Source organism: Staurois parvus, unplaced genomic scaffold, assembly GCF_062004578.1.
Source record: "Staurois parvus isolate SC_StPar_1 unplaced genomic scaffold, SC_StPar_1.0 ptg000172l, whole genome shotgun sequence".
Classification (NCBI taxonomy): domain Eukaryota; kingdom Metazoa; phylum Chordata; class Amphibia; order Anura; family Ranidae; genus Staurois; species Staurois parvus.
In genome coordinates, this window is record NW_028317968.1 from 9879441 (window position 1) to 9893490 (window position 14050).

The following is a 14050-nucleotide window of genomic DNA, read 5'->3' on the forward strand; positions in this document are numbered from 1 at the left end:
ACAGATAAGAATTGCTAGGAAGTTTTGAGAATGAGCCAGGATTTCCACCTGTTAACTGGATATGTAAATATTAAATATTGATATGCAATATTTAACATTTACTTGACTAATTGAAGTGATTCCAAAGGTTGATTTTTTTTTATTAATAACAAACATGTTGTACGTGTCTGCTCTGTGCAATGGTGTTGCACAGAGCAGCCCTGATTCTCTTCTTTTTTGGGTCCCCCACTGGTGGTTCTGGCTTCTCCGAGTGCCCCAATAGCAAACCTCTTGCTATGGGGGAACCTGAGCAGGCTCGCTCGCAAGCCACACTCCTGTGAAAGGACATTGTCCATTCACACACAGAGAGCAGCTCGGCCCCACTCCCTGCTCACTCCTTTTTGGCTCAATTGCTGTTATTGATAACTGCAGAAACCAATGACTCCTGCTGCTGTGTGACCCAATGAAGAGTGAGAGACCCGGGAAAGACCCAGCTCTCATGCACATCCCTGCATTGAGATGGGGCTCAGGTAAGTATTAGGGGGGCTGAGGGTGAAGCTGCACCCAGAAGGTTTTTTACCTTCATGCATGGAATGCATAAAGTTATAAAACCTTCTGCCTTTAGAACTAGCTAATGTTAATGTATTTTTAGCATACTAAATAAGTAAGGAAAGAAAACACGTAAATAAGAAACTGTACATTCAGTTAAAAAATATTTTAATGGCCTGAGGATCTCTGAATTTCTATAAAGCTTTCTATAATAATATGTGACAATACAATGAAAACAGCATTGTTTCAAGAAGCAGTTCTTTTAGTATGTTCTAATTTTTACACAACTCAATAATGCTTTGATTGGTTTCACCTGTAGAGAAAACTGGCTAACACATAAAATTACATTCATATTATCATAAAGTGAGCATTAATAAGATTGTGGTGTTCAAATTTTGATGATATAAGGTTAATCAGTCCTAACGAAGCAATAATGGTAGTCTAGTTACTGAACACTTATTCTTTGTTATAAAATGGACCATTTATAACAGCCACAGGCACTTTCATTAGACAGTTTATTGTAACTGACAGTGCCATGTATGCTGCCATGTGGTTGGTATTTAATCAGCCTAGCATTTTTTAATTACCTGATCTGTTGATACCTGGAGTGCTTTCATTAATATTGTCAGGCTCTTTCCCGGGATGTAATGATAATAGTGATGAGAACTCCCTGGGTTTCCATATTTCTTGAGTACTCATTGCATCTCCTTCAAAGGCATCAACTTTTTCCCATCCAAGCACTTGGGAAGCTTAAAAATAGAATGTATTTTCTTTTTAATGGAATGAATTAAAATGGTTCTCAAATACAAAACACAATTAACAAGGCACTCTGTTTTCCTAAAAAATCAAAACCAAAAGGACCTGCCTCAAAGGTGCTACTACTTTAAATAACCCTTTTGTTTAACTGGGTTTAAAGTATTAAAAACGTATTTACATTTTTGCAATGAAATTGGAATACCTACTACACACTATGGGGTTGATTTCCAAAAACTGGAGAGTGCGTAATCTGGTGCATTTCTCTATAGAAATCAGCTTCCAGGTTTTTTTTGTCAAAGGTTAATTGAACAAGCTAGAATCTGATTGGCTACCATGCATAGATTCACCAGATTTTGCACTCTCCAGTTTTAGTAAATCAACCCTTATGTGTTACATATTTTAAAACTGCAGCTTACTTTTTTGTAGATGTTCTGGTCTGTAACTACCAGCACTATAAATTCCTAATTGGTCTATTGTGTATGAGGGAGAGGGGCAGAAGTGTTTGCCATAATTAACCCTGTCTGTACTGTACAGGCAGATCTTAATTATCAAATTTATTTCTTTTGTTGATTTTTTTGTGTGATGTGAATGAAAACACATTCCAAGCATAGTGGGTTTTTCTCACTTTTGACTGCAAAAGTGTATTTAGACTTAGAATTTTTATAACGGCTGTGGATTGGGGTATCAGGTAGAACCATTTGGTTGCGAAAATCTTATGGCACTCACACATTTGGAAGTGTGTACTAGTTTTCAGATAGCCCAAGTGGTGATGGACAATGAAAGAATTCACCTGTCCAGCAGTGGGGCTAACACTAAGGCTTGTTTCACACTAGTGAGGGAGCAGTGCAATGTGCATTTCATTTAAAAAACAGCTAGGTGATATGTGGTGCCATTTAGTGTGTTGTGGTAAAATCTAGACATCCTGCATTTTACAGCATTGCTCCACACGGTACATCAAACAAACTTTGTGGTATGAACGAAGCACATGGAAAACAATTGTTTTCTAAGTGCCATAGTAGTGACCTATATTTGTCTAGTGCATAAATATGCAAGTCACCAAGTGTAATATGAACAAGCCCTTAATAGTGCAAAATTAAGCTACTGTAAATCACCTGGTATGTTAGGTTTGTAGTGTTCATAGTGGTTGCCTCTGGCTTTAATACTTCTGAGTTACTAGCTAATATTACAGTTGTGACCAAAATTATTCAACCCCCAATGCTGTAAAGGGGTTTAGGGACTATAGTGTACATTTGGAATTGTATTCAGAATCAAATCCTACAAGGACGTTGTAACTACCCAAATGCAACTAAAATGACATCAATTGTTTATGTAATACAGTAGTAAATGGTTCTTATGTGGTTTCTTCATTGCCACAATTATTCAACCCCTTAAAGACTACCACTCTGAAGAACAGAGGTTCATACAGGTGCTTTCCATCAGGTATTGAAAACACCTGTGGATGTCACCGAGCAGCAATCAAGCATAATAAGCACCAATTAGGCAGCTTTAAAATGACTGTGATACTCAGCTCCTTCTAGACATTTACTGGTGTGGTTACAAACATGGTGAAGGCAAGAGAATGGTCCAGGAAGACAAGAGAAGAGGTGATTTCTCTTCACAGGAAGGGCAATGGCTATAAGAAGATTGCAAAGATGTTAAACATACCAAGAGACACCTTAGGAAGCATCATTCGCAAATTCAAGGCAAAGGGCACTGTTGAAACGCTACCTGGTCGTGGCAGAAAGAAGATGCTGACTTCGACTGCTGTGCGCTACCTGAAGCGTAGAGTGGAGAGAAGTCCCCGTGTGACTGCTGAGGAACTGAGAAAAGATTTGTCAGATGTGGGTACAGAAGTTTCAGCCCAGACAATAAGACGCACACTGCGTAATGAAGGCCTCCGTGCCAGAACTCCCAGGCGTACCCCCTTGCTGTCTCCAAAGAATAAGAAGAGTCGACTGCAGTATGCCAAAAGCCATGTGGACAAACCACAAAAGTTGTGGGATAGTGTTCTGTGGACTGATGAAACAAAATTAGAACTGTTTGGGCCCATGGATCAACGCTATGTTTGGAGGAGGAAGAACAAGGCCTATGATGAAAAGAACACCTTGCCTACTGTGAAGCATGGTGGAGGGTCAATCATGCTTTGGGGCTGTTTTGCTTCTGCAGGTACAGGGAAGCTTCAGCGTGTGCAAGGTACCATGAATTCTCTTCAGTACCAGGAGATATTGGATGGAAACGTGATGCAGTCCGTCACACACCTGAGGCTTGGGAGACGTTGGACCTTTCAACAGGACAATGATCCCAAGCATACCTCCAAGTCCACTAGAGCATGGTTGCAGAGGAAAGGCTGGAACATTTTGGAGTGGCCATCGCAGTCACCAGACTTAAATCCGATTGAGAACCTCTGGTGGGACTTAAAGAAAGCAGTTGCAGTGCGCAAGCCTAAGAATGTGACTGAACTGGAGGCCTTTGCCCATGAAGAATGGGCGAAGATACCCGTAGATCGCTGCAAGACACTTGTGTCAAGCTATGCTTCACGTTTAAAAGCTGTTATAACTGTAAAAGGATGCTGTACTAAGTACTAAGATTGAATGTCACTTGGGGGTTGAATAAAACTGATAATGCTGTGAGCACAGAAAAGACATTTGTGGTTATTTCATTATAACTGTTATGTTATATTTGTCTGACCTACAAGTGCCTCTTTAATGTAAATGTAAGCAAGATGACTGAATGATCAAAAGCAATGTCAAACTGGCCAAAACACTCAATTTCAGTGGGGGTTGAATAATTTTGGTCACAACTGTAGGTATTGAGAAAAGTCAGATTGAAGTCAGAAGTCAGTACACAAGGTACTGAAGCCACTGGGTCAACATGACAGCCTATGAGATCAGTAAGGACAGCTTTCATGCGTCTTTCATTCTAGATTTCCTTTAAACTCCATATCCTCCAAAGTTAAACCATAAAACTTAACACCTTTCAATTTATTAAAACCCCAAACACACCACAGCGAAGTGGAATTTCCACCCACTTGTTAAAGCTACCCCATACCCAGCTGTTTAGGAAAAAATCTAGCTGCAAAAGCAATTAAGACAATAGGATAGGTGTTAAAGATATGTATAGATAACAAAAACTGCCTAAAGTGGAGTGGTAAGTTTAGAGTGTTAATTTTCTGAAAGGTTTGCTTTAGTCTACCTTGTAAAATTAAATTTTAAAATGCATCTTAAAATTTGGATAGTAGGTACTTTCAGCTGAGACATGCGGCCAGGCACAATTTCTAAGATCTCCTATCCTCCAGGCAGACCCTACTGAGGAGCTGCTGACTCAGGGAGACCTAATGGTGTGTGGCTGTGTGTTAACTCTCCTAAGATAGAGAAGCTGTGGGTAATCTGGAAAAAGGACATTCCCTCTTTAGATGGGGAGGACTGGGAAGATGCATTAGAACAGGGTCCTAAGTTGGTTATCTCCTCTGGAGATAAACTTATACAGGTCAAATTTTTTCACAGGGTTTACTACACCACTCTGAGGCTTTTTCCGGATATATCTGGAGTGGGGCCCTAGTTGTCCCTGTTGCCAGCTATATCCGGGATCCTTTTTACATGTTCTGGACATGTCCTGGGATAATTCCCATTTGGTCAGAAGCTTTTGAATTACTCAATGTACAATTGTAGTTAACTCTGCCTCTCTCGCTTGATATGGCTGTATTGGGGTTCCATAATGATGAGCAACGGTCCCATCATTTGAAATTGCTCCTATCTTATCTCCTATATTATGCAAAAAAAAAAGATCCTACTGAAGTGGAACTCGGGAGACCCTCCTGTGGTGTCATCCTGAGAGGCAGCCATTGATGCAGCTCTCCCCATGTACAAACTCACCTTTATCAACACAGGTTGTTCCTGGAGGTATGATAAGGTGTGGCTCCCCAGGACATTCTGCGGAGGGTTGTGGACTGAGTGTCCACCTCCGCCTCTATATTTCCCTCACCCATTTATCAGTAGGTAAATATTGTGGTCTCCATTCCCTCCCTTCCCTCCCCTTGCCACCCCCCCTTCCCCTTCCCTTCCCCCTTTTTTTCCTCTCTTGTTGGCCCCTTATACACTGGGTTTACCCCTGAATCTGTTTAAGTCACAGTTTCACTCACTTTGTATGTTATGTCTACTTTGTGCATGTTGTACTACACCTACCATGTGAACGGTTTAAGTTTTCTTAATTGTATTGTTAATTTCTTTATTACAATAAAATCCTATATTGCAAGAAAAAAAATTTTGGATAGAGCGCGTGTAGGCAGCTGCAGGCTCTGTTAAGCTGAGGAGGGGCACTGCTGCTCTGTCAGGTTAACAGGACAAAGGAGGAAGGCAGCAATCCTAGATCACTAAATCACCTTCTTATTTAAGCGGTAGATAAAGCAGTCGCATAGCTATTGTTGTATACCTCTTATGTTAGGGGAATATGTTAGGGGAACCTTGCAGGGGACAAACTTGTTGAGCATGTGTCTGGCTGGAGTTCTACTGAGATTTGGGTGGCCATTTTGTTTCTAAGAGAGGAATATATAGATCCCTTAGTGCTGCCTTGTGATGAGCCCTGCAGTTTGGGGAAAGAGTCACCACATGGTTACCACAAACCTTAGTTTTCCTGATCCACAGACACCTTGTCAAATGCTAAAAGCTATAAACTCATTTTGCCTAGATATGGTGGCTACCACCATATGAAAATGAAACTCAGGATGCACTTTTATTAGCATATCATGTTATCATGTTTTTAACTAAAATATACAACTATCTACAACATCATAATTTCTTGCAAGACCATGTATAACCCCCCCCCCCTCAATTTATCAATTACAGTTTAGAGTTCAGACCAACTTTAAGCTGGAAAAGTATCTTTCAATGGAAAAATGCAATTCTAACTTCTTGGGGGGTTTTTTGGTGCACACTCCTCGTATAGAAGAGTCTCAATCCCATCAATGGCCTTTTTGGAAATAAATATAATTTTATATATATATATATATATATATATATATATATATATATGTGTGAGCTGCACAGGGAAAGTAATATGCCCAGTAGGTGCAAAGCATAAAATAGAAGAGTTTCCTGTGCAAAATGCATTCAAGCAGTGTGACAGTTCTATTACTATTACCAAGACGTGCAACCAATGCGGCCGATGGAATCCAAACAACCAATCATGCTCAGTTGCACCACGTCATTGCTTGCTAGGGCACTGGCTGCACAGCGTCCTTGAGACCTGTGCACAAGGCAAGCTTTGCAAGAAATTTTTGCACATGTTTAGTCTACGTTTGTTTTTGGTGGTGCATACACGCTTCAAAAGAGTGTCCTGGAATGGTGCAGATAATCTACTAAAAAAGTGACTGTGTCATTCTTCATGAATTTAACGGAATGGATGTATTTTGTGCTGCAGTGCAAAGGTACCTTGGTAAATAGGTAAGTATGATGAACCACAGTTTCAGGTGTCACCCGTGAACCTGATAGGGATGCCTGAAACTGTTGCTCAGCGTTCTTACCTTTGTTTTTATGTACTTTCTATTGCACTGCAGCATTAATACACATATAAACACACACCATACTACCACCTTCATCTTCAGTTTTGTAAGATTGTGCTTTGAATTTTTATTTTAACTTTTTGCTTCCTCTTACAACTTAGTATATACATTTCATATAGGATGAGCAGATAATGAAACCAAACACTAAAGTGTTAAAAAAAAGTTAATGAGATTATTTTTATCCCATGCATGTTCACATTTCACACTGCATAACTGCACGTCTTTAACACGAGAGAACTTGTCCTGAAATAAAGTCCAAGTGAATCTCAGACTATTAATCTTTGTGTAAGTCAATATACTAAGTTTTTAAAAAAGGGACACACCTCTTTCTTTACCAAGATAAAATGCCTCCATTAAAAGAAAAGGCTTTTCTCTGGATTCTGTATGACTGATATAATTTGAGAGATCTGTTGCATCAAATTCAAATTTATCTGAAAGACAAAGTGAAAAGGCAGGCTGAGCAACTCCAACTGTAATGGTATTTTTCAGTATAAATATGAAAACAGCTATAATTTTATTTCAAGTACTTTAAACATATAGTTAAGAAATTCTTGTACATTCCTATGCATTATTTCTAGCTAAGTACAAATCTCTCTTAATAAAATATATTTGATGTTTACCATAGTATCAAACACCTTACTCCACTTTTTAAAATAAAATATACAGGTTCCTATGAGCACTCTCCAGTGGAGTGTATACTTGGCTAATGGTAATTTAAATTTCTTTACTGGGACTGTGTGTTGGGGTTCCGTTCTAACTACAGAAGTGCCATGTATTTAGTTGACCTATACTTTTCATTTCTGTATTGAATTCTCTGACAGTCTCCTGTAGAAAAATGTTGAATAAGGTATTTATAATGTAATTTATGCTCAAAGGTATGCAAGGCAATGAGGAGCAATAGGGAGGCAACTTTTTAGGCCCCTTTCACACTTGCTAGTTGTAGCCGCTTGCATGTAAACAGTCATGGATCTGTTACATGCGAATGATCGGCCCGGGATGCAGACAGTCATTTACAGGTAATCACTCAATTAGTGATTATATGTGAGTTGCAGCGAATAGCTGTGGGAGTTGTCAGCCTCCCATTGTTTTCAGTGGGGCTTCTGCCAGCAACTAATCATAGAGAATCCTCACTGAGTTTCTTGCATTTAATCTCAGACAGCCCCAGTTGCAATTGTGAATGGGGCCCAGGGGCGGACTGACAACTCATGGGGCCCCCGGGCAATAGGGGATCATGGGACCCCTGTGTCCTTGCCCAAACTCAAAAAAGCCTATGAAAAAGGTACCAGGGGCATCTCATGGGGCCCCCTACTGACCCCGGGCCCTCGGGCAGTGCCCGAGTTTCCAAATGGTCAGTCCGCCCCTGATGGGGCCTTAGAGTATGTTTATTGTTTTTTTTTTTATTTGCGTTCTTTATTTTTATATAGCATAAACTTATACAGAGGCCATAGGACAGTTCTTACATGCAGATAAATCCAGTGGATACCAATGGTTAACAGGTAACGTTTCCACATAATATGGCATCAATACTTATAGATTAAACCAGACAAGAAAATAAACAATATTACTTCTCTCAATGTTATTTGCATATCCAAAGATTACTAGTCTATAATGTGAGGATAGTTAAACAGGTATAACCACCATTATACAAGCAATTATTGTTTCTTTGAGAAAAGATAAGACAAAAAGTTGGATTCTAACAGGAATGGGAACTTGTAAAGGATGGGAGATGGAAAGATGGAGAATGCAAAGGGAGTAAGAAGCAGTAAAATAAAAAAAAATAAGAATGGAAAAGTCCCCCTCCGCTGAGTCCTTTCCTCTGACCTGGCCAATAACAAGATGATGGACAGATTGGTTAAATCTGGCTATCAACACAGATAGTGCTCAATACTCAGGAGCACAGGAAAACCCATTCCAGTTACATGAACAGGTACAGAGAGTGGTGATAAATTTCTCATTCTCTTAACAGTCTAAAGTTGTGAGTAGTGTGCCTCACGGTTCTTTCTTGGGGCTGATGCTGTTCAGTTTGTTTATTAATGATATAGAGGTTGGAATCAAGAGCTCAGTTTCAGTGTTTGCTGATGATACCAAATTATGCAGGGAAATAACTTTGGCACAGGATAAAGCATCATTACAGGAAGACCTTCACAAAATAGGGGGTTGAGTTGAGAAATGTAAAATTATGGGTGCCATACAAATGCAAATTACACATTAGGAGCAGCTTCCCTGGGGGGATCAGTAATGGAAAAGGATCTGGGGGTGCTTGTAGATCACAGACTTACAGTAGCAATAGCAAGCAATTTCAAGCCACAGCTAATAAAGCTAGTAAACTATTGTCAAGCTTTAAAAAGTTATACAGTATATTCAAGAGATAAAACAAAAACGTAGGCGCAAATATATAATATATCTGATAACAACAATAAAGCTTGTGATACTAAACCCAATAGATGTGTAACTGAAGCTAGTGTAGCACTCTAAATTATACTCATGTTGTGTCAAGTTACATAGTTACATAGTTAGCCTGACTGAAAAAAGACAAAAAAGTCCATCCAGTTCAACCATTAAAAAAAAAAAAAAAAAGTTATAATTCTACACCCACAGTTGATCCAGGGGAAGGCAAAAAAACCAGTAAAGCACGATCCGATTTTCTCCTGCAGATATTCCCTGGATCAACTTTACCTATAAATGTTAGTAACCAGTTATATTCTGTGTATCCAAAAAATAATCCAGGCCTTTTTTAAAGCAATCCACTGAGCTGACCAGAACCAAATCTTGAGGGAGTCTATTCCACATTTTCACAGCTCTCACTGTGAAGAAACCTTTCCATGTTTGGAAATTAAATTTCTTTTCCTCCAGATGTAAAGTGTGCCCCCGTGTCCTCTGTGATGACCTCAAGGTAAATAACTCTACACCGAGTTCACTATATGAACCACTGATGTATTTATACATGTTGATCATATCCCCCCTTAATCTCTTCTTCTCAAGAGAGAACACATTCAATTCCTCTAATCTTTCCTCATAGCTGAGCTCCTCCATGCCTCCTATCAGTTTGGATTCCCTTCTCTGTACTTTCTCCAGTTCCCCAATGTTCTTTTTGTGAAGTGGTGCCCAAAACTGAACTGCATATTCCATATGAGGTATTACTAATGATTTTTACAGGGGTAATATGATATCTCTCTCTCTGGAGTCTATACCTTTTTTCATACAAGTGATACATAACTTGTTTTGTTACTTTACGCATTAACAAAAAATTCCTCAACATAAAAGTGACAGAAAAAATATAAACCATAAACCAGTGGTCACTAAATGGTGGACTGCGGTCTGGAACCGGAGCTAAGGACAGTCCCATCTGGACCGCAGCCACGCCACCGCCACTGTTGGGTGCCCTCCCTCGGGCCCCCTGCCCAGCCACAGACGCCATTTCCACAGTGGGCAGGGTGCAAGGAGCTTCAGATCAGGACCATGTCAACAAGTGGTCGACCGCTCGGCTCGCCAACATGAAAAAACTCCCCACCTCAAGCAGCAGAGAGCGGATGTCCCCACGCACCAACAAGCCGGGCATTCATTAGCTCTCGCCACCCCGCCCACTGCGAGGATGACACCAGCGGCCTGGCTAAGGTACCAGGGGAAGGCTTGCATTAAAAGGGGTTCTGTATTGTGTTAAAGGGCGCTGTGTTGTTAGGGGCACTGTGTTGTGTTAGATGTGCTGTGTGCTTTAGGGGCGCTGTGTTGTGTTAGGTGTGCTGTGTGTTTTAGGGGTGCTGTGTTATGTTAGGGGCGCTGTGTTGTCTTAGGTGTGCTGTGTGTTTTAGGGGTGCTGTGTTATGTTAAGGGTGTTGTGTTGTGTTAGGTGTGCTGTGTGTTTTAGGGGTGCTGTTATGTTAGGGACGCTGTGTTGTGTTAGGGGCGCTGTGTGTTTTAGGGGTGCTGTGTTATGTTAGGGGTGCTGTGTTAGGGGCGCTGTGTTGTGTTAGGTGCACTGTGTGTTTTATGGGTGCTGTTTTATGTTAGGGGCGCTGTTTTGTCTTAGGGGCACTGTGTTAGGTGTGCTGTGTTTTAGGGTTGCTGTGTTATGTTAAGGGTGCTGTTGTGTTAGGGGTGCTGTGTTGTGTTAAGGGTGCTGTGTTGTTAGGGGTGCTGTGTGTTTTAGGGGTGCTGTTATGTTAGGGACGCTGTGTTGTGTTAGGGGCACTGTGTTTTAGGGGTGCTGTGTTATGTTAGGGGTGCTGTTTTGTTAGGGGCACTGTGTTGTGTTAGGTGCACTGTGTGTTTTATAGGTGCTGTATTATGTTAGGGGCACTGTGTTGTGTTAGGGCCGCTGTGTTGTTAGGGGAGCTGTGTTGTGTTAGGGGTGATGTGTGTTTTAGGGGTGCTGTGTTATGTTTGGGGCGCTATGTTGTGTTAGGTGTGCTGTGTGTTTTAGGGGTGCTGTGTTATGTTAGCGGTGCTGTGTTGTGTTAGTGGCGCTGTGTTGTTAGGGGCACTGTGTTGTGTTTGGTGTGCTGTGTGTTTTAGGGGTGCTGTATTATGTTAGGAGTGCTGTGTTGTTAGGGGTGCTGTGTTGTGTTAGGGGCATTGTGTTGTGTTAGGTGTTCTGTGTGTTTTAGGGGTGCTGTATTATGTTAGGAGAGCTGTGTTGTTAGGGGTGCTGTGTTGTGTTAGGGGTGCTGTGTTGCGTTAGGGGGCTGTGTGTTTTAAGGGTGCTGTGTTGTGTTAGGGGCGCTGTGTTATGTTAAGGGGCGCTGTGTTGTGTTAGGGGCGCTGCGTTGTGTTAAGGGGTGCTGTGTTAGGAGACGCTGTGTTTTGTTAAGGGGTGCTGTGATGTAAAGGGGGGCAGTGATGTGAAGGGGAAAAGAGGACACTGTGGGACTTCTTTAAAGAGGGGAGTGTGATGTAGAGGAGACTACACTGTGTTGTGTTAGGGGCACTGTGTTATGTTAAGGGGCGCTGTGTTGTGTTAGGGGTGCTGCGTTGTGTTAAGGGGTGCTGTGTTGTGTTAGGAGACGCTGTGTTTTGTTAAGGGGTGCTGTGATGTAAAGGGGGGCAGTGATGTGAAGGGGAAAAGAAGACACTGGGACTTCTTTAAAGAGGGGACTACAGTGTGAAAGATACACTAAAGATCATAATGTACTGGGGGACTGTAATGTTTTATATCGCTAATGAGATTCGGACCTCTGCTGGAAGGAACTTTTGCTGTCCGGATCTCTGCCATAAACCAATGCTATCTAAAAAATATTCAACATCCGCTAAGATGTTCCAATAATATATCACTATCACACAAAATACAGTGCAATCATCGGCTTTAACCAGTGCTCGGCCAAGTCCGGCCGAGGACTGGTTAAAGCTTATAGGAGGAGTTCTCATTCTCCCCTGACTGTCCTGACCCCTGGCCTTCTGTCTGGACAGTGCTGATTGGCCCTGGGCTGATCACATGCACCCTCCCAAGGAAAAGAAAAACTTTCTAGCACTACACACTAAACTGAGCATGTCTCTGTACTTTCAGCAGATGGATTGGGGACAATAGAAGAAGGGGAGGATCAGAGAAGACAGGGTCAAACAGTCTTTTTACACAATGCAGAGGATGAACCCCTTAGGTTCCACAGTGAGTATAACAAGCATGCTTCACTGCATATACCGACTGATTTTACTGTTCTGGGTTTAGAGACACTTTAAATACATAAATTATTTTAATTTATTAAAAAAAACACAAAACGTCTTTAATAAATTCAATAGAATATATAGAACACACTTTAGGATACTTTAAACTTGATGAAATTCATGCCTTCCATTAAAAATTATGAGTGGAGTGAAAAATACAAATTTATGAAGAAATACCAAGATTGTGTGCTATGCAGTTGATGATGCTGACCCCAGTTTCAACCTTATTCACTGCTGCAAGTTAGATAATTTAATATTTTATATACTTGTATTCTGAATTTTAAGCATTTGAATATAAAAAAAATATCAAAGAGCATAAAAGTGTTTTGCATTAACATTACAAATCAATTTGCTGGATTTTCAATGTTATTATAAGCTTTTAAAAGTATGAAAAACTATATTGAGATACTAGTGCGATTGTATAAACAAGTCCCAGCTCAACAACAGTCAACCACAAATGTTCAATTGTTCCCCAGCAAAGCTATCACCACAGACCAGAATACTGAGCAATTCCACAGAGCCCATTAATAAATTTCTCTCCAGCAAGAGGTTTAAATCCTGAAACCCCTTTTAACCTCTAACAATATAAATAAGTAAATGAATTTCCTTGAGGCCGCGCAGAAAATAACTGCTTATGTTATGCAAATGCAGTCTAATGGATTCATACTTATACTGATTGTTCATGCTGATTCTGATTGCTGTAGGGATGAAAACTCGAAAACCATTTTATTTTAATGTCAGAGGAGTTTCAGAATTTTCATCTGGCTGCTCATAGCTCAGGTGAGGTATCATAAAGTAGTTCTTGCATTGTTTAAATAGTCCTGGTTACTGGCTCAAACATGCACACACTGTAATCACATACTGTATATAGTAGTAAAATAGTTCCGGTTTCATATATTAAACATTTATTTAAAATTATATACGTATATATATTTTATAATATGTATAAATCTTATATTTCTGTGGGAACTCCCAATATTAAAAATGGGCAGCTGGTTATTTGTTTTGAATTTGCCCTGACAATTATATGACAATCTGGCCGTCATTTAGGCACAGGTTCTAAGTGCTCATTTGGAAAATTATAGACTGTTGCATGGAATAAAACATTAAGTGGGATTCTCTGAAGAACAAGTTGAGAACTGTCACCATATCTCACCTCAACTCCCAACTCATGGGACATGTAAAAGAGGGACACCCTATCACCAAGTATGTAGGGAAATGACACACCCCTCTGCACCCCAGTTACATGGGTCATGAAAATTAATATGTAAAAAATGACTGGTTAAGTCTACCAATGTTTTTTTTCACCACTACTTACTTTTTCTTTATACTGGCTTTCTAATAACAAATGCAATAATTTAGAGGTAGAATGAAAGATTTAGTGTAGTATAACACTTCAAAGAATGCATTATTATTATTTTTTAACAGTCAGTTTATTGAATGGCTACCAAACGTTAAAGTCTAGACAGGTAGACACAGTAATAGCAAAGATCCATGTCATACAATGTATAATATCGGATTATACATGACAACAAACCATAACATCATGAAACT

General features: G+C 40.2%; 1 protein-coding gene across 1 annotated transcript in view; it reads right to left on the minus strand.

Annotated features, from left to right (window-relative positions):
• LOC149462635 (uncharacterized) overlaps positions 1–14050 on the minus strand; it is a 460266-nt gene that overhangs the window by 221011 nt on the left and 225205 nt on the right. The window contains exons 16-17 of the mRNA XM_089676647.1: positions 7165–7272; positions 1116–1277 (exon numbers count right to left, since the gene is read on the minus strand). Coding sequence (XP_089532773.1) covers positions 1116–1277; positions 7165–7272 — 270 coding nt within the window. The remainder of the gene's footprint in view (positions 1–1115; positions 1278–7164; positions 7273–14050) is intronic.